This window comes from Narcine bancroftii, chromosome 7 (assembly GCF_036971445.1).
Source record: "Narcine bancroftii isolate sNarBan1 chromosome 7, sNarBan1.hap1, whole genome shotgun sequence".
Lineage (NCBI taxonomy): Eukaryota > Metazoa > Chordata > Chondrichthyes > Torpediniformes > Narcinidae > Narcine > Narcine bancroftii.
Genome location: NC_091475.1, coordinates 199,047,159 through 199,072,017, shown reverse-complemented (window position 1 = coordinate 199,072,017; position 24,859 = coordinate 199,047,159). Strand labels below are relative to the sequence as shown.

The following is a 24,859-nucleotide window of genomic DNA, read 5'->3' as shown; positions in this document are numbered from 1 at the left end:
ATTATTCCAATGGGAGGTTCTAGAAGCGAACACCAGAGAAAATGAGAACCTGATTGTGTCATTCCTCACTTCAAGTTTAAATTTGAAAGCAAACTTTTTTGATGGAATGGTTCGAAATGAAAGAGGATTACATATTCATATGAATGTGAGGAATAATTACCTTCATGAAGCATGTCACAGCTTTTGAACCTCAATATTAGTTCAGATCTAAAATTGTTATGAGTTCCCTAGAATCATTTGCAGTTGAGAAGGTGTAATCCTGTATTTAAGTTGAGAATATTGCTTAATGATGCACAGTAGTGGTGGAAATGTGTGCTACTGTGATAACCTTATCTTTAAATTACTGAGACACAGGAACCTCTGTTAATTTCTAATTTTTTTAATGCTTTTTCACTTCCCTCCTATTCTTCTGTAACATTGGTAGCTCATCTGTGCATTTTTTTTTGTCCTACTGGCACCCTTTTTTTTCTCTATTGATTTTAAGCATTTGTAAGTGTCACAGGAAAAGCAATGTTAATTCTCTTAATAATCTGGTGGATGTGGTGACTTGAACTGTTGTATGACTCTTTTGTGGTGGATCACTCCATTTAGTTCTTGAACCGTCAATCGGAGGTTTGGGCTCTGGCGAGAGCCTGGCACATGATGGGGTCAAAGCAGCGACTGGCAGCACAAGGCTGGGCAGTTTCTTTTCCTCTGAGCTGGCAGGCCGACTCGTGTTTTTCACTGTAGATGACCACATTTGAACTGAACTGCTGAATTATTAAACTTAATGTTTGAACCGAATTGGTAAACAATTAAACTCAGTGTTTTTTCAACTCACAAGCGACTACAGTGTAACAATTTGTTTTGCTACTGGGTACAATATTATCTCCCAGTTAAGGATGGTATGTATCGTCAAAGGATAGCTGTATCTAGTGCCCTTATCCTCTTTGCTAGTACTGTAGAAATCAAAGGTTTGTTGGATGTTCTGCATGAATATACACAGTATTTTGCTGACAATGTGCACTGCAGTTAATGATTTAAGGTGATGACTGGGATTCAATCAGGCTGCTTTCTTGTAGATGATTTTGAACTTCAGGTAAATGAATTATATTCAATCATTCTTTTGACTTTAGTCTTGTAGACGATAGAAACACCTTGAATATCATGAAAGAGTCGCTTGTCACTCAGTATCTGACCTCGTGTTGTTATAGAATCTTTGACTGGTCCAGTTGAGCTGATCACTGGTGATCTCTGAAGATTTTGGGCTCCTTGAAGACATACCTGGTTGAATGCCACTTTAATGTTGAGTGTAATCACTCTTGCCTCACCTCTAAGTTCAGCTCTTTTGATTTGGGGCAATTATCTGGTTTGAGCTGGAGCACTTTTTAAACTACTTGCATTTCTGATTAAAAGTGAATGAAATGGGCAAGAATTACATTGGATTGGTCCTGCTTTTTGTCCAGGTATTGTCTGCTCATAATTTTCTGCATTAAATGGATGCCAGAGTTGTAACTATACTGGAATAGTATGGTTGCGAGGACAGCCAGGTATGAAGTTTGGGTCTTTAGTTACTACAGATAGAGTTACTATATCTAATACTTTGAGCTATTTCTCTCTGTTGAGGAGTGAATCAAGTTGTCTCTAATCTCTGGAGAAAGCCAAGATGGATCTTGTGTATGCCACATCTGGCTGAACATGTTGGTGAATGCTTCAGTCTTTTCTTTTTTAAACTTTTCACATGTTCAGCCCTGCTACCGTTAATGGCGAGGATGCTGATTGAATTGTTTGTCATGTGCACAGAAATCCAGTGAAAAGCTTTGTTTTACGCGCAACAAGTATTCTTCATGCTTCAGCTCCATTTTGGATCTATCCAAAAAGTTCACAGAAAATGATAAAATTGACCATGATAACTAATTGGTGAGTTTCTCCAGCATTTTGGTGTGTTTTTACTAGTGGGATCAGAGACGGAGCAAATGAAGTTTTTGGGAGTCATTATCTCTTAACTAACATTAACATAACAGACAAAACACCTTTTTTTTGCAGTTCTGTATTGTAGATTCACCACTGGCACCATGCCATTTTCAGGTGTGCTGAATTGCCCTTCTGCACTGCTCGTTGAACCCAGGTGGATTCTCTGATTTGGCGGTAATTGTAAAGTGAGGGATGTGCCAGACTATAAGTTTAAACATCAGGATGCTCCTTTTTTTAATTTTTATAAAAAATATTTTCAAATTACATTTAAAAAATCAAATACATATATAAAAAATAAACTATAATCTACATCCCCTCCCCCCTTACTAACACAAAAAAATCCCCCCAAAAATATATCCCCAACCCCTTCCCTCAGAGCCTTATAAAAAATGTATTGAATATTCAATGATTGGTGTGCCAACTTTACAACATTTATTTAATTTCTATAGACATATATTTCAAATGTAAACGCCACATATCAATAAAAAAGGATAGTTATTCCTTATGTTACATGTTATTTTTTATAAATATAAACAAGACTGTAATTCATTATGCCATCTACGCAAGCTTAATTGTACTTCATTCTTCCACGTAACAGCTATACACTTTCTCGCTACTGCTAAACATCAGGATGCTCTTTATCAACTACAGTTCGGCATTTAACGCCATCATCCCCTTCAAATTGATCAGTAAACTCCAAGACATGGAACTCAGCGTCCCACTGTGTAATTGGATCCTGGATTTCCTCACCTCCAGACCACAATCAATGAGGATCAGCAAGAATATCTCCTCCACAAACTCCATCAGTAGTGAAGCACTGCAGGGCTGTGTCCTTGGCCCCCTGCTGTACTCACTATAACCTTTGACTTGGTGGCTCTGTATGACAGCAACACCATCTACAAATTCACTGATAATAGTGGGTTCTACAAAAAAGGAATGAGTCAACATACAGGAGGGAGATTGATAGCTGATTGGTGCTCCATTAACAACCTCACACTCACTCCACCAAAACCAAGGAGCTGATTGTTGATTTCAGGAAGGGAAAACCAAAGGTGTCCGATACAGTAATTAGGGGATCAGAGGGGAAGTGAAACACAAAAGTCTGCTGACGCTATGATTGTGGTGAAAACATACCAAAATGCTGGAGGAACTCAGCCGGTCTTTCAGTATCCATAGGAGAAGAACATGTATTGCTTATGTTTCAGGCCTGTTTCCTTCTTTAAGAAAGAAGCAGAGTGAGCCAGAAGCAGGATATCTCAGAATACAGACAATGCTGGCTGGGGGAGGAATCTAGACCAACAAAAGGTGATCATTGGATATGATAAAGGGAGAAGTGCGAATTGAAACAAAAGAATCACCTTTTGTTGGTCTAGATTCCTCCCCCAGCCTGCATTGTCTAAATTCGGAGATTTCCTGCTCTTTGTTGACACTTCAGGCCTGAGCTCTTGTTCAAGGAATAAGTAGAATGAACAGTTTCTTTGTCTCCCATGGACACTGAAAGGCAGACATAGCTCATGGATGTCAATTTTTGAACCACCTGATCTGTTCCAAGTCAACTCTATTCAACATGTGTGTAGCCCACACAATGTGATGATACCTTATGTGGGAAGACTAATCCGCATCAGGATCAACTACCATCAAGATGGATTGTTTATTTTTGTAGTGTTCCACTAAATCCTAAACTTGATGTTCTTTGATTTTTGTTGGTAGCGATATGTTCTCATCTTGGATCATTCTTGCCTTCTAATCTCCACCCTAAACTCAGCTTGTAGAATTCTTCATTTCTCCCAGACCCTCAATTTGGCGTGGTGACCCTCAGATGATCCTGCATGGTGACTTTCCAGTCCCGTGGGGCCCCTGATGGAGGCTTTGAAAACTTGCAACACCTGTTCAATAACGCACATCACTATTTATATTGTCATTCTAACTGGTTCCTAAAATCAGTATTTAAATAATCAGTCTTTCGTTTATCTTGGTTCATAAAAGCAAGATGAAAACGGACTTCCCCTGCAGGAAGATCTTGCTTGCCCTGCATTTCTGAATCTAATAATAAATATACCAAAATTAAGTTATTTACATTTTGTTATTATGACCTTGTGTGAGCTTTAATTAGTTTGAACTTTTATTACTCCTGTTATGTAAAATGATTCTGGATTAATCTTTTCCATATCATTTTTAACCTGACATTCTTTATGTGATGGTGATTAATATTAGTTCACTTTGGTCCCATGTAGTCAACTAGAATATTGAATTTGGTTACAATTTCTTTAGACTTTAATTCTGTTGTTTTGCTTACCTCACTCGAGAATCATTTGGTTCATACTATTGTTCAGGCACATAAAGTGTGAAATTTGCCAGTTTTATCTGTTATTTCCCATCATTCATGGAGAACTTAAGTTGTTTATTCATACTTCTGTTGGGCAATAGATGGATGTAATCAGTCGTATCCTGTTTTCATCTTAAATTCCTATCAAATACTAATGTTTTTATTATTAATATCTTTGTTTTATTGCACAGGTCATACAGAGAATATTTTACACTGTAAACAGATCATGGACAGGACGTATAACATGTACAGAAATTAGGAAAAGCAACCTTCTCCAGGTATTGCCTAATGCAATTTGTGTTCTTTCCCCTCTGATCTTTTATATGTGTGAGGAAAGCACTTGAAATTCCAATTCTTGAGTGATATCAAAGTACTTGGATTCAAATATTTAGCTCCGTTAATCCTTTTTGACATTTCCATCTGCTTATTTTGAACAAAAAAAAAACTTTCATGAAGTAGCACTTTTACAACTTGTTCCACGTGGAAAACAGTTTGTACTACCTTTCAGAACTTGTTCTGATGTGTAGTATATAATGAGCATACCATGATTTGAGCTCAATAGTATGCCCTGCACGCCCATACCTTTTAAATTTCAATGCCCCAAAATTGATAGTTTAAATAATTTTTATTTCAAATGTGTTTATATACATTGGTCAATCAAGATATTTTTAAATAAGGGACACTAGCTCTATGTTTCACACATTAATGATCCAAAGATGCATACTTAAACATTTGCAAACTTGTTCTGATAATCTATACATCATCATTCAAAGAAGAAACTATGGAAGTTCTCCTTAAAAATGATTTGCTTGATTTTTTTTGGCAGTAGAATATTACCTATTTGCATGTGTTAGGAGTTAGGATCATTGCTTTTTGAATAATTTGTAAGTATTCTAAAGTGGGGATATGTTTCCAATTCACAGAGCATAGCCTTATTGGAAGAGGAAGATGACATTAATCAGCTCACGGAATTTTTCTCCTATGAGCACTTTTATGTGATCTATTGTAAGTTCTGGGAACTTGACACTGACCATGACCTCTACATCGATCAGAAGGACTTGGCAAGACATAATGATGATGGTATGACGTTCAACATGAGGTAGCATTAATAGTCTGCTGCTAGATTCAAATGACAGACTACATGAATAAATTGTGAGCAACTATCTGAATAAACTATTTCAAATCGGCCTTTTATATTATCTGGAACATAAACCAATTCGCAAAACAAGCTGCATTGTTCTTGCTGTTTTTAATTTGCTCCTTTTCTTATGGTGTAATTAAATCCTAATTTATCAATAATCATTTTCATTGTGGGGGAAAAAAAATACATTTAAATATAAGAACCAGGAAAATTATATTAATTCCATTTATCATAGCAAGAATTTTTTCTTCAATCACTGCAAAGACATTCATCTGTGATCTTGTTCATTTTAGTTGCAGTATTTGAAAGAATATTGTGTGATTTCTTTCGAGGCAAGGTGGATAATTGTGAATGTCGGCCATCAGCATTTGAACAATTGAGAACCTAAGTTTAATTCAAGCTCCTTCATGGTCATATCTGTCTTTGCTTCAACATAGTCCAACATCTTACCCAGGTTGTGAAGTTGACAGAATTTAAATCTATTTCCGTAATATTTTTCAAGCAATTGTACAAGTCACTTTGTTATTTGAATCACTGTGTGAGCACACATTTATCTCAGCACCGGGTGATTGTGGAGCAGAGAATGGGATGGCAGGCAGGCAGGAAAATCCCATAGAATTAATCTCCGTATTTTTTAAAACTGCCGTTATTTTAATTGCTTCATTTAATATTCAAAATTTTGTTAGCAAATTGTGATAAAACTCTGACATCAAGACTGGTGCACTTTCACCAGCCAAAATTTTAATGATCTTGAAAATAAAGGGGGGGCTGGTAGGTGAGAGAATGATGGGAGGAGGGTGTAAATTAACTGACTGTCAAATGCAGTAATGGAAAATCGTGGATCTTCATCAAATTCACTGGATGTGATGTTGAGTTCAACCCGGGTTTCTCATTTAAGGACATTATTCCTTTGGGATAATGAATTGAGGCCATGACACAAACATGTCACCTTTTTTTTAATGATTAGAATGAGTTTCAGGGGCTTGGCCATTCTGAGGATCTGAGCAGACCTGTTTTGAAAGAGCTCTCCATTAAAAAGTATTAAAAAGACAGTATGAAAGTTTAAAAAAAACAGAATTTTATCGTCAAAAAATGGATAAAACTAGTGCTAAGCAAACAAGGCAAACAAAAAACTGAAGAAGCAACAGCTCAGCGAGGAACATCGAGTGAACGCCCAATGAGGAGCGGCTCAGGAGAGGCCTCGGGACTGGCTGAACCCAGCAGACTGGTGGGGTGGGGGCCAGCCCAAGATATAGCCACCATCCAAAACAAGATTGAAACTTTGTGCACTCGTTTCACAAGTGTTGAATCTGTGATAAGAGACATATCAGAAATTTTTTAAATGATGGAACAAATGACTCAAGTGGATGCTGAGCTGGACAAAAAAAAATTAGGCTAAAGACTCTTGAAGAAAAAACAAAAACATGGGACACAGACAGAAAAGGATTGATGGACAAGATCGATCATATGGAAAATTTAAGTAGACGTAACAATGTAAGAATCGTTAGACTGAGAGAAGGAATTGAAGGGAAAGACCTGATGAGCTTCTTTGAAATATGGATCCCACAAATGGTGGTACAAAACAAAGTAAATGCAAATTGAAAAGGCTTCACTGGATCCTTGGACCAAGAAGAAATGGTGAACAGTGACCATGACCAGTCCTGGTGAGACTTTTAAGTTATCGGGAAGGGATGTGATCTCGGGAGCAGCACACGAATATTAAAAAAATAACAATGGTGGACAATGCAAAAGTAATGTTTTTTCAGGACTTTAGCCCTGCCTTGGTCAAACAAAGAAAGGAATTTGATGAAGTACAGAGACAACTATGATCTAAAAACTTTAAATATTCAATGACTTATCCAACAACATTGAGGGTGGATGGCTCAGAAGGTAATTGACCCATTTTCAAGGACAAAGAAGTGAAAGAATTTTTAACGTTATGAACAGTCGCAAGGTGAGAAGACTGAAAAGACCATTTTAAAATAGGACTAACTGAAAGACCTTTTTTAAATTTAGTAGTACTGAACTGTCTTGTTTTTACTGCTGAAAGAAAAGAGAGCTCTGGAAAGAAAGGGAAGTGGTGGAGAAAGTAGCAGGGTGGGAACTCCTATTTAAGGGGGAGGAGCGGTTTTAAAATCTTCTTCAGAAGATTTGGCAGGCTCTGGGTTCTATTGTTAACTTCACAGTCAGAGCTAGGGATGTGTGTTTCTTAAAAGGGAAATGGTTCTTATAAGGAAAATGTTACAGTATTTTTTTTAAATTTGGAAAGATTTTATTGTTATACAATATTTGTTTGAAAAATGGTATGGCTAAAGTGCTAATGTTTATTAGTCTTAATATTAACATAATAAATGGAGCAGTCAAGAGGAAAATGGTCTTGGCATATCAAAAGAAATTAAAAGTGGATATAATCTTTTTGCAGGAAACACATCTTACCAAATTGGAACATGATAAATTAAAAAGAGCATGGGTAGGACAAATAATATCATCTTCCTTTGGTTTAAAGGTAAAAGGGGTATCAATTCTAATTATAAAAATACAGCAGAAGGTATGTAATGGCACATTGTAAAATTTATGGAGAGATATAGACATTTATGAATATGTTCTAAATTATGACAGTGAAGCCTTTATGAAGGATATTTTCTTAAAAACAACAGAGGGCAGATTAAAGATATTGGTTGAAGGAGATTTTAATTTTTGCTTCGACCCAATACTAGATAAATCTGTAAGAACAGTAATGAGGCCGAAAGCAGCAAAAAACACAATTGTTATATATGAAGGATCCAAATATTATCGATTATATGGAGGCAATGAAATCCTAGATAGAGAGAGACTACTCCTTTTACTCAAGGGTGCACGATTCACATACAAGGATTGACTTATTTTTAATGTCTGCACAGTTAAAAAGTAGAGTAATTAAAAACAGAATATCAAGTGAGGCTTATGTCAGACCACTCACCACTAACATTAACATTTGCAATAATGGAAAAGCAACAAAATGTATACAGATGGCATGCTACTTAAAAAAAACAGACTTCTGCAAATTTATAAATAAACAAATAGAAATATTTTGTGAAACAAATCAGCCATCTACTAACGATAGTTTTTTGATACGGAACACACTCAAAGCATATTTGAGGGGACAAATTATATCCTATACAAAGAATCTTAAGAGAATATATGACAGAAGTAAATATTCTGGAGAAAGATATTATAGAATTAGAAAAAAAATCTCAGGGGGACTACAAGAAGAATACAGACTACTATAGAATAAAATGCTAAAATATAATACAATACAAGCATACGAAACAGAAGAAAAGCTATCTTCTTCTTTCTTTGGCTTGGCTTCGCGGACAAAGATTTATGGAGAGGTATGTCCACGTCTGTTGCAGGCTCGTTGGTGACTGACAAGTCCGATGCGGGACAGGCAGGCACAGTTGCAGCGGTTGCAAGGGAAAATTGGTTGGTTGGGGTTGGGTGTTGGGTTTTTGCTCCTTTGTCTTTTGTCAGTGAGGTGGGCTCTGCGGTCTTCTTCAAAGGAGGTTGCTGCCCGTCGAACTGTGAGGCACCAAGATGCACAGTTGGAGGCGATATCAGCCCACTGGTGGTGGTCAATGTGGCAGGCACCAAAAGATTTCTTTAAGCAGTCCTTGTACCTCTTCTTTGGTGCACCTCTGTCTCGGTGGCCAGTGGAGAGCTCGCCATAGAACACGATCTTGGGAAGGCGATGGTCCTCCATTCTGGAGACGTGACCCACCCAGCGCAGTTGGGTCTTCAGCAGCATGGATTCAATGCTTGCGGACTCTGCCAGCTCGAGTACTTCGATGTTGGTGATGAAGTCATTACAATGAATGTTGAGGATGGAGCGGAGACAGCCGTGATGGAAGCGTTCTAGGAGGTGATGCCGTTTGAGTACCCATGATTCGGAACCGAACAGGAGCGTGGGTATGACAATGGCTCTGAACACGCTGATCTTTGTGTGTTTCTTCAGGTGGTTGTTTTTCCAGACTCTTTTGTGTAGTCTTCCAAAGGCGCTATTTGCCTTGGCGAGACTGTTGTCTATCTCTTTGTCGATCCTTGCATCAGATGAAATGGTGCAGCCGAGGTAGGTAAACTGGTTGACCATTTTGAGTTCAGTGTGCCCGATGGAGATATGGGGGGGCTGGTAGTCATGATGGGGAGTTGGCTGATGGAGGACCTCAGTTTTCTTCAGGCTGACTTCCAGGCCAAACATTTTGGCAGTTTCTACAAAACAGGACGTCATGCGCTGGAGAGCTGGCTCTGAATGGGCAACTAAAGCAGCATCGTCTGCAAAGAGTAGTTCATGAACAAGTTGCTCTTGTGTCTTGGTGTGAGCTTGCAGGTGCCTCAGATTGAAGAGACTGCCATCCGTGCGGTACTAGATGTAAACAGCGTCTTCATTGTTGAGGTCTTTCATGGCTTGTTTCAGCATCATGCTGAAGAAGATAGTAAAGAGGGTTGGTTCAAGGATGCAGCCTTGCTTCACGCCATTGTTAATGGAGAAGGGTTCAGAGAGCTCATTGCTGTATCTGACCCGACCTTGTTGGTTTTCGTGCAGTTGGATAACCATGTTGAGGAACTTGGGGGGGCATCCGAGGCGCTCTAGTATTTGCCAAAGCCCTTTCCTGCTCACGGTGTCAAAGGCTTTGGTGAGGTCAACAAAGGTGATGTAGAGTCCTTTGTTTTGTTCTCTGCACTTTTCTTGGAGCTGTCTGAGGGCAAAGCTAAACAACAATACTATGAGTTAGGCGAATGGGCACACAAAGTTTTATCTTGGCATATTAAAGCAGAGGAGTCATCAAGAATCATCAATGCTATAAAAAGAACAGACCCACTCTAGCATATAAACAAAAGAAATCAATGACATTTTGAGACAATATTACACAAAATTGTACAAATTGAATTACTAGGAGACGAGAATGAAATAGAAGATTATTTGTCGAATGTTGAACTGCCATAACTAGGAGAGAGAGAAAAAATAGAACTAGACATTCCTTTACAAGGGAAGAAATTGAAAAGGCCTGGGTACCCTACAGGCTAATAAATCACAGGTGGGAGGTTGGATTCCCACCTGAGTTTTACAGAAAATTTAAAGAACTATTAAAGCCCCTGCTAATCGATGTTCTGGGCCAAACACAGACCCTCCCAGGATCATTCTCAACTGCAATTATTTGTGTTACCAAAAAAAAGGGACCTATTAAAAACTTCGTCCTATAGACTAATATCTGTATTAAATGCTGATACTAGTGAAACCGTTGGCTAATAGGTTAGGACAACATTTACCAAAATTGATACATCCAGATCAAGTAGGATTTGTTAAAGGAGGGCATTCCTCCAATAGTTTGGGAAGATTATTTAATGTAATACACATGGCAAAATTCAAACAGAATCCAGGTATTACTGTCTCCCTGGACATAGAAAAAGCATTCAACTGTTTGGAATGGTCCTTTCTATTGAAAACACTGGAAAAATTTGGCGTAGGAACAACATTTATAAACTGGTTAAAAACTTTATACTATAAACCGCAAGCTAAAATTATAACCAATAATCAGATGTCAGCGGTGTTCCCCTTGAGTAGATCAAGTAGACAGGAATGCCCCATTCCCAACCCTTTGTATTTTAGCGATTGAACTCCTGGCAGAGATGATAAGGGGGATTTGGATATAAGGGCTTCAAAGTTGTCAAGAAGAACGTAAAATTAGTCTATTTGCTGACAATGTGCTATTATATCTATCGGGCCTGGCAAAATCTTTGGAAAAATTACAAAGAACACTCGAAAAATATGGAAGAATATCAGGTTAGAAAATAAATATGGCCAAAAGAGAGATAATACCATTAACAAATCTTGAATATGAAAGATACCAAAAAGGAAGTAAATTTAAATGGAAGATGGATGGAATAAAATATCTTGGAATAGCGACTGACAACAACTTACAAAATCTGTCTAAACTAAATCATGTTCCTCTTCTTGGGAAGATAGAAAGGGGCCTGCAGAAATGGAGAGACTTAACGATTACCTTGGTGGAAAGGGTTTATTGTGTCAAAATGAAAAGTGATGCCAAGACTGCAGTATCTTTTTCAATCATTATCTAAAAACTTATTTTAATTACTAAACAATCATATTAGACAGTTCCTATGGAGTAATAAGGCACCAAGAATTGCACTGGAAAAACTGACACAGGACTACAGGCTGGGAGGTCTTGGGCTTCCAGATTTTAAAAAATAATACTTAGCTGCACAGGTTAGATTTCTTGCAGCCTTCTTTATTGAAAGCAACACCCCACCCCGCGCCCCCCTCCCTTGGATTCAGATAGGAATGTACTCAATGGAGGAGGGGGAAGCAAAGGATTTTTATCTATAAATGGAGTTTCAAATCACTTGGAAAAAAAAGGTTATTCCATACTAATATGTATAATCGGAACATGGCAAGAAATTATTGAATATATAGGAAAAAAAAGTAGGGATATCAATAAAAGTACCACTATATAAAAATGTGTATTTTGCCTATGTACATAGGGAATACAATATTCAATTTGTGGTATGACAAAGGTACAAGGTGTATTGAAGACTGCTACACAGAAAGAACTCTTTTGTCCTTCAAACAATTAAAACACAAATACAGAATGGCCAATGGGACCTTCTGATTTCTCCAGCTTCGATTGTTCTTAGAGCAAGGTGGGGACCAACGTTGAACCCTCCTGAAATTAATGAAACAGAACGAATGGTCTGGATGGGGAATTCACCCAAATTTATAACAAAGGTGTACTATGCTCTCCAAAGCCAAAGTGCAAAACCAGGGTAACAGAGGTCAAGAGAAAGATGAGAGTCAAACTTGGGTGTGGTGATATCAGAAAGATGTTGGTCCATAATGGTGTAAGGACAGCTCACCAGAGGCTCAATCGAACCAGCTCAGGAGGTTCTGGGTGACATCCAAATGCAGTGATATTATTTGGAACATGAGGGGTTTTTAAAAGCTGCATGTGACTATTTGAGTAAATGACTTTTACTGAACTTCGACTCAACTATGTCTGATCATTTTCTCATTCTTCATTTCGCACTGCAACACAGTTGCTACAACATCAATTATAAATGCAAAATATTGATTGGCTGAGTATAATTTTTTTACACCAATTGTATCTTGCCCCACAGAAATTACATAGATCAAAAGCAGAAATGTCAGAGATGTGTTTCAGATGTGGGACTGAGACAGGAACTTTTTTTTACATGCTACGTGGTCATGTGTGAAGTTGAGGCCATTTTGGCAAGACATCACAGAAAAATTAACTAGGATAACAGTGGCCCTCACGGGTGACCCAGAGCTAGGTAATTTTATGGAAATAAGCAATAAATTGAATAAATATTAAATCTCATTTATAAAAATACCATTGGCTGCAGCAAAATTTTGATCACTTGGAAGTCCAACTCCCCTCTACTTATAACACAATGGACTGTTCCATCTATTTAAAACATAATGTAAGCTGTGATGGTGTGAGGATTCGTATGTATGTATGGAAGGAAGAAGGGAGGGAGGGACTTTTTGTTTGTCAGAAAAGATTTAATATATTGAAAATTTTATTATGTAAAATCAAAAATAAAATATTCAAAAAATATGATTAGAACCAGATTTGACCAAGTTTAACAGCTGTGATTACTTTGAGCAACCTTTCTGAAATCTTTTTTTTTGGTCTCTAATTGACTTTAGTGTGACGTAATTGATGTCAATACCAAATATACTAAGAATGTAGTGTTTATTAAATCTCTTGCTGATGAATGAGTTGGTATTTGAAAATTTTAACATTGTTAGAGTGCAGATCCCAATTATAGCATCCATTGGTATGGAACAGTCTACATGTAACTTGTGAGGCTTCTTCATTTTGCAGAAGGTGCTAATATTGTCGTATGAATGATCCTTTTTTTTCTTTTAGCCATATCGAGTAGAATGATAGAAAGAATATTCTCTGGAGCAGTTACGAGGTAAATAAAATTTAAATTATCCCAAATATGGCATTTTTCTGGTGAACTACAGAACCACCTTAATGAGTTATTCTATATAATTTTGTACATTTACCTCTGCAATTTGTTCTGAATTGAGGTGCTCAGTTTTAAAAAAAATCTTAAGCCAATCAGCGACAAAGTAAAGCTTCAAGTTTCATGGGGACTGAAACCTCGTGATCCCATTTCCAGTTGCATGAGATCTGAAACCTCGTGATCCCATTTCCAGTTTCATGGGGACTGAAACCTCGTGATCCCATTTCCAGTTTCATGGGGACTGAAACCTCGTGATCCCATTTCCAGATTCGTGGGGACTGAAACCTCGTGATCCCATTTCCAGTTGCATGAGATCTGAAACCTCGTGATCCCATTTCCAGTTGCTTGAGATCTGAAACCTCGTGATCCTATTTCAAGTTTCATGGGGACTGAAACCTCGTGATCCCATTTCAAGTTTCATGGGGACTGAAACCTTGTGATCCCATTTCTAGTTTCATGGGATCTGAAACCTCTTGATCCCATATCTGTGGAGTGGCACATTTACCTTTTAATCCACTCCTCAATGAGCAGGTTGGCTTCTGTCACAAGCACTTCATTCCAGCCTTCAGTAAAATCTTTGTCCAAATATGGAGAGATAAAGAGCTGAAATCTCGATGAGGACGACCTCATATCAGCAAAGCAGCATATGACAAAGTGTTTTGTTCGTGTGGGGGGGGGGCGCGTGGTGTGATAGCGTAGGTGAAAATATGCCTCTCCTGGCAGAATTAATCAAAACTTGACTAAAAGTGATTTTTTTTTTTAAATTTTCTTAAACTTAAAAACTTTGGGATTTATTTACCCATCAATATATTATGGCTACAAGGAAAGATTCGAATGATTAAGAAAACGATGCTAAAGAGGTTAGTACAACTGAAGAAGTTGGGCCTACCATAACAATGGGCTCAAGTTCCTCCTCCTCCTCCTCCGAGAGCGACTCGTGCAGTGATGGCAAGCATTCATATGACTGCAGCGCCATCTCTCTGGGGAGCCAGCGAATATGGTGCTGGAGTCCAGAAAGGAGACAACTGAACTACGGCTATCACAGGAACAACTGCGCGTGTGCAAAAGTCCGCACATGCTCACAACGAAGCCAGCTGTCTCCCTATGGGGAACAGCTGAATCGATCAAGGCTGTGGTTCCTCGTGTTGCTAGTCAGACCCAGCCATTGATTCAACTAGATGTTGAATCAGGATCATCGGGCAGTGATTCAGAGGGACAAAAGAATGAAGATGAAGACAGAAAAGTAAGAAAAACCTTATGAAGAATTGGAAGGAGCAGGAGTAGAATATTTTTAAAAATAAGCCCAACTGATTCAAGGGATTGAAGCAATACAATTTAGATGTTCTGAAGCCAGAACTCAAGGTGTGGAAGCCCATGAACCAATCTCTATAATTATCAACCAAATGCAGTTCATGTATAAACATATGGATTTGCAATTTATATCTGTTAGAAATTATGATGAAGCACAATTTGAATATGTTCAGAGTGAAAGGAAAAATATTAAGAAGAAAAGGCAAAATAGCTATTGATAAAGATAAAATTCAAGTCCAGAAAATGGAAGAGGATATCCAAGACTATTGTTATGAAGTGGACCAATGTACAGATACAGTAAATAAAATGGAAGAGGATATCCAAGACTATCGTTATGAAGTGGACCAATGTACAGATACAGTAAATAAAATGGAAGATTCTGTCAAGGATTGGGATGTTTACAAAAGATTGATGTATTGGAATATCATAGTCTCAGGAATAATGTGAAGATTGTTTGATTGGTTGAAGATTTTGAGGGCTCTAATCCAGTACAATATTTTTCAAAAGTGGATTCCAGAAGTTCTGGGTGCTGAGAAATTTCCAAATAGACTTGAACTGGATAGAGCACCTAGGGCTAATAGAAAGAAGCCATTCCTGGGATAAGCGCCACGCTTGATTTTGATTAGATATTTACGTTATCGAGACAAAGAAATGATATTGAGTGGTGGTATAAAATGCCCAAAAATGCCAAGGTCCATTAATAGTGGCAAATAACAAGGTCTTTTTCTGTGAAGATATAAGTATGTCAATTGTGAAAAGAAGGGAGTTTAATTCTGCAAAATTAGTGATTTGGTAAAAGGGATATAAATTCTCCTTTCAATACCCAGCTATACATAATGTTTTCTGGAGAAAGTCAATCACAGTTTTTCACTGCTGAAGAAGCAGCTTTGGAATTTGTGAATTTTCCTTTGAATATTAAACAAGATCAATGAATGGATCCCCAGAGTCAAGTCACTCAGCAAGTTTTGGTAGATCGTCCTGACGAGAAGCAAGTTGCAGATCAGGTGTCAAAACAGCAAGAATTGGTTGAGATCTATGATGACTAAGTGAATAAAGATCTTGAAGAAGCTCTTTATAACCATAAATGAACTGTGTAGTGGCCTATCTCACGGCACTACCTTACGCAAGTGGCAATAAATGACACTGGAGACAGTAGAGTCAGGAATCAGTCCTTTTTTTGTGATTAACCACAGCTTTTATAGTTCCCTCTGCATGTTTCATGCTGAGCCTTCTGGGATGCGGTAGTGAGGTCACTTTCCAGCCTCGGGTGTCGGGTTCCATAAAAAGCGCGGGCTCTTATTTGTGCGCTTTTCTTACTTGCTGGTGCCTGGGTTGTAGCTGGAGGACTGGGATGTCGTTGGAGGCGACGCGCTCTGGTCATGCGCTCGCTAAACTGCTGTGGCTGCGTGCGATTCTGTTGTTCGCGTGGGGCTCCTGCTACAACAGTTTAATTAATGTATACTTAATGAAGACCTTTTGTCTTCTCCTTCCGTAGCCGTGTGCCATTTTGTGACGAAGATCACATCCCGTACAGTAGAGGGAAGTAGGTGGGTTTTATTTTTAATCAGTACTTTTTTTTTTAAGTGTTTTTTTTTCATGGTTTTTTTTGGGGGTTTTCTTTTTTTTTACTTGGAGATGTCAAATATAATTGAAGGTTTTTATGGAGCGAGGGTCTAACAGGATGGGTGGCGAGAGTTCTTTAATTTTTGGACTTGAGAAATGACAGTTAGTAATGTTTTAAATTTTATAAGTTTTAATATAAATGGGCTTGTATTTTTTTTTAAAAAGTTGATATAGCTTTTTTTTTACAAGAGACGCATTTAACTGAGAGTACCAAAAATTAGAAAGAGATTGGGTAGGTCAAGTGGTAGATTCATCATTTAATTCTAAAGCAAAAGGGGTGGTTATCGATCCTACTGGGAGCTTTGTTTTGGTACAAATTTATTCAGAGATGTGGACACTTATGAGCATATATATGCACCTAATACTGATGATGAAAGATTTATTGATGACTCTTATACATCTTGCTGAGGTTCAATGAAGGGTTTTAATTGGAGGAGATTTTAATTACTGTCTTTATCCAATTTTGGATAAGTCAGTTACTTGGACAAAAATTGAAAAGGATTTTGACTTTGAAAGATGTGAATTTGATAGATATTTGGTTAGGGTTAAATCCAAAGGAAAAAGTTTATTCTTTTTATTCCTGTATGGCACTTATTCGAGAATAGATATGTTTTTAATGTCAGCAAAGTTACAAGAAAGAGTTATGCATGCAGAGTATAAAGCTAGGATTTTATCTGATGATTTACCACTTTTGATGTCATGTCTAGTTTCAGAAAAGGAAAAGTCATTTTATAGATGGATATTCAATTCTACTTTGTTGAAAAGAGTAGATTTTTAATTTTATAAGAAAACAAATTCAAGAATTTTTAGAAATTCTAGTTAAGTGGACAATAAATTTATTTTTTGGGATGCTTTAAAAGTTTAAGAGGTCAGATAATAAGTTATTCGGCAAAAATCAAGATGGATTATACTAAAGAATTGGATTCTTTGGAAAAAGAGAATTTTGAAAAGGTTTGCAGACAAATTCTTCTGATGAAAAAAGGAAAAGTTTAATAAAGAAATTTCATTGTAATGCAATCCAGATTTGTAGAACTGAAAAATTGAGAGAATTAAACAAAAGTATTACAAATTGGGAGAAAGAGCACAAAAGGTTTTGACTTGTCAATTGAAGGCAGAACAAACTCTAGAATAATTAATGCTATTAAAAAGAATTTTAAGAAAATTACTTATAAATCTCAAGAAAGAAATGATTCATTTAAGAATTTTAATTTGTATAGATCTCAGTTTAATAGAGATTAGGTTAAAATTGATAATTTTTTGTCTCAAAATTAGTTTGTCTACCTTGAATTGTCAAGATCAAAAATATTTAGATGCTCCATTTATGGTAAGAGAAATTGATGAGGTTCTTAGTTTGCAAAGTGGTAATTCACCAGGGGAGGATGGCTTTCAGCATGAAATTTAAAGATTTATTAATACCTCCTTTTATGGATGTGTTAAAAGAAGCAGCGGAAACCCATTCTTGACCTGAATCTTTTTTTAAAATGCAGTTATAACAGAAAGATAGAGATTTGTTTAAAAACTGAATCTTAAAGGCCAATATCTTTATTAAATGCTGATTACAAAATTTTAGCTAAAGTTTTGGCAAATAGAGTGGCTAGATATTTACTGAATTTAATTCGTATGGACCAAACTGGTTTTATTTTAAAAAAGCACCAATCTGCTGATAATGTTGCTTGATTGATTAGTTTATTGCATTTATGTCAAAAGAAGGCTGTTACTTGGAAATCAGACCCAGATTTAGGGATGGACAGATGGCATGCTGAATTACATTCTTGTATTCCACTTGAGAAAATATCACAACTTATGTAATAAGTATCAATTGTTTTGAAAGTATGGAGATCTCTGAAAGCCCATCCTGTTGGTAACCCCCCAGATCCATTACTATTTGTATTCAGACTTTATATTTCTTTTTGACATTCTCCCAACTTTTTTAAATTTTTTATTTTCTTTGATATTTTAGGAGAGGGTTGGGTGGGGGGGGGTGGAAGGGAGAAATGAGGGGGATTTATATAGATAGGCACACCCACAAGTGTGCGCAATATACAAAATATAATAATATTTATGTTATTTATTTATATATTATTGTAGCGACTACTTTGCTAGAGCTACTAAATCAACACACATACACAGGGTTAGTCAACCAAAGACTGTTTATTTGAGTTTGCCCTGCTTCCTTTAAGTCCCTCCCATCCCAGGCTCCACTGGACAGGGCTGGTGACGTCACTATGTGTTTGCCGCCAATCCGCGGGGCTGCTGGGTTTAAAGTAAACACCATGGGAGCCCTGCGCCCTCTAAAAGGAGGCATAGCAATCCAGCATGCCGTTACTCAGCACACAGTACCATGTGTAAGCGATCCATTGCCCAGTTGAGTGCTGGGCCACGGCTGTACGCGTTCGTTGGTGAGCCACACTGGCGATGGTTCACAATACCGCGCAATGAGTCTGCTTAGCCTGCTACACAACTGTTATGTGTATATGTGTGTGTGAGTTGTGTGTGTATATAAAGAGAGAGAGATACCACATGCATAATTATTTTTTTTCCTTCATTTTATTGAATATGTATACATGGACGTGATGTTAATATTCTTAAATAAAATATTTTTTAAAAGTTTTGTTAGTGGAACAGAAGAAAATTATTACCATGTTCTCAGTTTGTTGTTGGTCTAAAGAAGGTGGTTGTGGTTGTTAATGGCCACTAATCTCCACCTAGATCATGACTAACTGTAACCCAGGACAGCATCCTGGACCATCCTCAGATGCTTTATCCACCCTCCATCATATGGTCGAATTTAGAATCTTTACATATCTTTTGATTCTTCTTTTTTTGAGGCCTATTTGAAAACTGTTATAAACAGGCCTTAATCGTTCTGATGCCCAAGAAGAGTATGATAGTCTGCCTAAATGACTACTGACCAGTGGCACTCATATCCACATTGAGGAAGTGTTTTGAGAGGCTGTTTTTGAAGCGTATCAGCTTCAGTCTGAGTGACAGCATGGATCCGTTCCAATTTGCTTACTGCAGCAGATGCCATCTCACTGGATCTACACAAAACCCTGGAACACCTGGACAGCAAAGATACAAGCATTTCGATGCTCTTTATCTTCTACAGTTTGGCATCCAACACCATTATCCCCTCAAAATTGATCAACAAACTCCAAGACCTGGGTCCCAATACACACCTATGTAATTGGATCCTACATTTCCTCACCACTAGACCACAATCAATGAGGATATTTAACATTTCCTCCATGACCTTCGTCAGTGATGGGCTGCAAAATTAGCACCCCGCACCCCCCCGCTCTACTTGCTTTACACACCTATTGAAGGTGTGGCTTGGTATGACAACAACATCTACAAATTATACCATGGCAGTGGGGTGTATAAAAAAGGGGTGATGAGTCAGCAGGCAGGAAGATTAAAAACTTGGCTGAATGGTGTACCAATATCACCAAAACCAAGGACTGATTGTTGACTTGAGGATGAGAAAACTAGAAGTGTACGATCCAGTGATCATTGGGGGGGTCAGTGGTGGAGAATGTGAGCAAATTTAAATTCCTGTTGGACCTTTCCTGGACCCAACACACTAACTTCATCATGAAGAATCTATATGTCAGCACCTCTTCTTCCTCAAGGATTGGTAAGGACATCGAAAACAGTTTAAATATTTCTCTCCTTTACATCTGTCTTTTTTATTTGTAGCTCCTTTGGACTTTTAAATTCATCCATTTTAACTTTTGCTTCTCAAGTTCATTTCACAATCTTTAAATCTAATTAATGAAAGGATACCTGCCCACCTCCAGATGCCTTGTGTTACCCTCCTCGATCATTAAATTCCCTCTTTTCAGCAAATATGTCATTTTTTTGAATACAATGATTAAAAAGCCTGAATAATCACACTTGCTTGGATGCCTTGTTACAACAAATTGGGTAGGACCATGAAATTATTCATAAAGTTCAAATCTAACTAAAATTGTTGCATTATTTACAGGCACAGAAATATTAGAAAAGAAAGAAAAATTGGTTACGCAGATTTTGTGTGGTTTTTGATTTCAGAAGAAGATAAAAAGACATCAACCAGGTGAATAATCTGTTTAATTATTATATAACAAGTTTATTACTTTTTCTCTTGTTAAAATTAGAGTTGTACAGCACAGAAATAAGTACTTCAGCCCAGCTCCTCCATGTCGACAATGTTGCTGACCTTCGCCTTTCTATTTACCTGCATTGGGCCCAGAACCCTCTCAATCTTTCTGGATCGCATAGCTGTCCAAATGGCTTTTAAACATAGCTCTTCCACGTCCCCTGGCATATTGTTCTGTACACCCACTAGCTTTTGTGGAAAAACTTGCCCATCAGTCCCCTCTCACCTTAAATGTATATCCTCTAATTTTACCTTAAAGTCCATTCACCAATCACCCTAATGATTTTGTATGCCTTCTTTTGGGTCACCACAAAGCCTTATCCTATGTAGTCTCTTCTTTATAATTCAAGCCATCTATTCCTGGTAACGTCCTTGTGAATCTTTTCCTCACCCTTTCTGGTTTAAAGACATTCTCCCTTTAGCTAGGTTACCTCAACTACACAAAATACTTCAAATGCAGTCTCACCAATGTCTTGTACATGATGTCCCAATTCCTGTACTCGGTGCCCCAACTGACAAGAGTAAGTGCACAAAATATTGCCTTCACTATCCTGTGTTTCCACTTTTGAAATTTTACTTTTAAATATTTCTGATCACTTTCCAGGGGTCTGTCATTTTACTAGTTTAACTTTCCAAAATGCAACACTTCGTACTCGTCTGAGTTAAATTGTATCAACCATTCTTGGCCCACTTTCCTAGTTCATTGAAGTGCAGTATACAATGCTGTGCCAACCTATATGAATCTACTCAACAATCTAAGTCTTCCATACCTCACACCCATAAACCACTATTTTTCTTGCAACCACGTGCCTAAGAGTTCTACTCCGATTGTACACCCTCCAACACCGCCCCAGCAATAGATTCCAGGCACCCACTGATCTGTGTTTATATATTCAAAAAAACAACTTACCCCTGACATTTATCCTAAACTTTTTACCCTCACATTAAACAGATGGCCTCTGGCATTTGCTATCGTCACTCTGGTGGGGGGAAAAATATGCAGGCTGTCCACAATGCCTCTCATAATCTTGTAGACCTCTAAGTCACCTTTCATCTTTCTTTGCTCCAGAGAGAAGAGCCCCCACCTCTGTCAATCTTGCCTCATAAGCCACCTTGTCCAATCCAGGCAATATCTTGGTAAATCTCCTCTGCACCCTCTCCAAAGCTTCCACATCCTTCTGTAATGAGGTGACCAGAACTGAACACAACATTCCAAATGTGGTCTAACCAGAGTCTTATAGAATTGCAAACATTACCTCACAACTTATGAACTCCAACCCCTGACTAATTAAGGCCAACGCACCATAAGTCTTCTTAACTACCTTAACTAAGTTCATTGAGATCTTGTAATCTTCTCTCCTGATCACTCTACCTCCAATTTTGGTACCATTGGACATATTAGTTACAATACCAACTACATTCTCATCCATATTGTTAATATAGATGACAATAATGGACCAAGCATCAATCCTGCAACACTGAAAAACCATCCTCCACTACTACTCCAATTTGTATCCAATAGAGTTCTGAAAATTAAGGGGAACAAAATGTTTCTTGACTTTGTTGAGATATTAGCATAGCTACTTGGTCTTTATATTTGGAACATTACATCACCTCAAGTACCCCATTAAATGCAAATCCATTTAAATCACCCAGTGTGATGTTAATCTTGTATTAGAGCTAGGGAACCACTCTTTTTCTATACAATTTCTCACTTGATCTGAAGTAAAGAGGGTCCTGCCATTTAAAAATGTGGATCATTCAGGAATCTGATGACAGCAGGGAAGAAGCTATGCTGCTGAATACACGTCTTTAAGTTCCTTCCTGATGGTAGCAGTGTGAAAAAGGCATGACCTGCGTGATGTGGGTCTTTGAGGATAGATGTTGCTTTTTTAACACACCACCTCGTGTAGATGTCCTCTATGGAGTGAAGTCTGGTGCCTGTGATGCCACTGGCTGAGTTAACAACCCTCTGGAATTTTTTTCTTGTCTTGAGACTTGGCACCTCCATGCCAGACAGAGATGCAACTAGCCAGAATGCTCTCCATGGTACATCTGTACAAGTTTTCAAGAGTTTTCGGTGACATACCGAATCTCCTCAAGCACTTCACAAAGTATAGCCGCTGGTGGGCTTCCTTCGTGATTGCATCAATGTGGAGACTCCAGGACAGATCCTCAGAGACGCTGACACCCAGGAATTTGAAGTTCTTGACCCTCTCCACTACTTAGCCCTCGATGAGGACTAGATCATGTTCCCCTGACTCTCTCCTGAAGTCCACAATTATCTCCTTGGTCTTGCTATCATTAAGTGCAAGGTTGTTGATTTATCAGAGCTGATTTATCTCCCTCCTGTACGCTTCCTTATTCCCATTTGTGATTCTGCCCACAACTGTAGAACATATCACAGAATAGTTAATTGAAGCAACAAGCTCTTCAGCTCAACTTGCCCTTGCTGACCAAAAGGGCCCACCTACAATCGTCTCACCTTCCTGCTTCTAGCCCATATTACTCCAAATAATTTTGATACAATATGCTTCGTAAACATTGCAATTATGCAGAGTGCCATTCAGATGTCATTGATAAGTCTTTTAACAAATATTGATCTTAATATGGCCCTTAAATTTGTCACTTCAATTTTTTTTAAAACCCTCTTCTTTGTTGAGGTCCATCTAAATCGTCAATACTTCCTTTTCCCTCTATCAACTTCTAATTAAAAGGTAGCTTCTTTCTGAGTCCTGGGCAATGTTTTAAATAACTTGAGTATTCCAGCAGCTGTCCCTAATAACTTTTGCTACCTTTCGAACCTTGGAAAAATTATTCAAAGGAAAGGCCCACCAACATGGTGTTTGTTTTCCTTGATGCTAACGAGTATAATTAAATACAAATTCTTAGCATTATCTGTTATTTTATTCTCTTAACAGTATTGAGTACTGGTTCCGCTGTTTGGACCTTGATGGAGATGGAGTGCTATCTATGTATGAACTCAGCTATTTCTATGAGGAACAGTGCAAGAAGCTTGAATGCATGTCGATTGAGCCATTGCCATTTGAGGACTGCCTTTGTCAATTGCTTGATCTTGTTAAGCCAGAATGTGAAGGTAACCATTTGACAGTCATTCAATTCATCTTGTCATGTTTGTGTGTTTAACAAATCTGTTCCTTCTTTGGCTTGGCTTCGCGGACGAAGATTTATGGAGGGGGTAAATGTCCATGTCAGCTGCAGGCTCGTTTGTGGCTGACAAGTCCGATGTGGGACAGGCAGACATGGTTGCAGCGGTTGCAGGGGAAAATTGGTGGGTTGGGGTTGGGTGTTGGGTTTTTCCTCCTTTGTCTTTTGTCAGTGAGGTGGGCTCTGCGGTCTTCTTCAAAGGAGGTTGCTGCGATACTAAATGAATAATGCCGCTGATTATGTAATATTTTTGAATTTGATATTCTATTTCATGAAAGAGAAATCACATGTATATGCCCATGTTGCATAATATCTTAGTTTCGCCAACACTGAGTACTTCTAACTTGAGGTTTTCAATAATTAAATGAAGATTAAAATTTATTCTGTTCTGACATGATCTCAGAAAATCTCAGCCAGGCTTTACTAGTGATGTTATTACTGTTAGACTCTTGGAGGAAGGTGGGGAGAGGAGAAGAGTTAGACTTGCTCATAACTGCTACCCTATGCCTTTTCAGAAACTATAACTGAATAAGTAGTTTTGGGTGATGTTATTATTAATGTTTGGGTACATTAATTTAGTTTAATATTTGTGTTAGTTATGACAACTGAATGAACATTGATTAGCGATGCCAGATAATCAGGAAAGATCTATCTCAACAGTACACATTGTGGGCAATTCGAGGCATCAATTGGCACTTTCTGTATGAATATCAAACTATATAGAGAGTTTTTAATTTATTTTAAAACTGCCTAAACGTTATAAAATTCCTACAAAATTAACTGGCCTTCTTTGTTATACACAGGAAAAATTACACTCCGTGATCTGAAGAAATGCAAGATGGCGAATCTATTTTTTGACACTCTTTTTAACATTGACAAGTATTTGGAGCATGAGCAGAAAGATCCTTTTTCTATTCAGAGGGTAAATTGTTTCAACGATAGATCTTTTCCGCCATATTATATTCCATACTAAAGCCGGGACAGCTGCCCATTAATCTGAATTAAGTGGAATAAATTATCTGAACTAATGTTAGCTGTCTCAAGCATAGACCATCACAGGATCTTCAGCCTGTAATGGGTCTATTTGGGTAATCACCTCAAAAGGAAAGGTGCAGATAGAAAACAGAAAATGCTCTGCCTCATCTCT

The 24,859-nt window shown here is 37.8% G+C and overlaps 1 protein-coding gene across 8 annotated transcripts in view; it reads left to right on the top strand.

Annotated features, from left to right (window-relative positions):
* Positions 1-24,859, top strand: part of ppp2r3b (protein phosphatase 2, regulatory subunit B'', beta) — a 122,287-nt gene that overhangs the window by 71,270 nt on the left and 26,158 nt on the right. For 7 of the 8 annotated variants that reach the window (XM_069891967.1, XM_069891963.1, XM_069891968.1 and 4 more), the window contains 6 exons: positions 4,471-4,557; positions 5,203-5,359; positions 13,367-13,415; positions 20,392-20,481; positions 23,466-23,641; positions 24,516-24,634. In XM_069891967.1, the coding sequence (XP_069748068.1) occupies positions 4,471-4,557; positions 5,203-5,359; positions 13,367-13,415; positions 20,392-20,481; positions 23,466-23,641; positions 24,516-24,634 (678 nt within the window). The remainder of the gene's footprint in view (positions 1-4,470; positions 4,558-5,202; positions 5,360-13,366; positions 13,416-20,391; positions 20,482-23,465; positions 23,642-24,515; positions 24,635-24,859) is intronic. The other variant, XM_069891971.1, reaches the window with a different exon arrangement.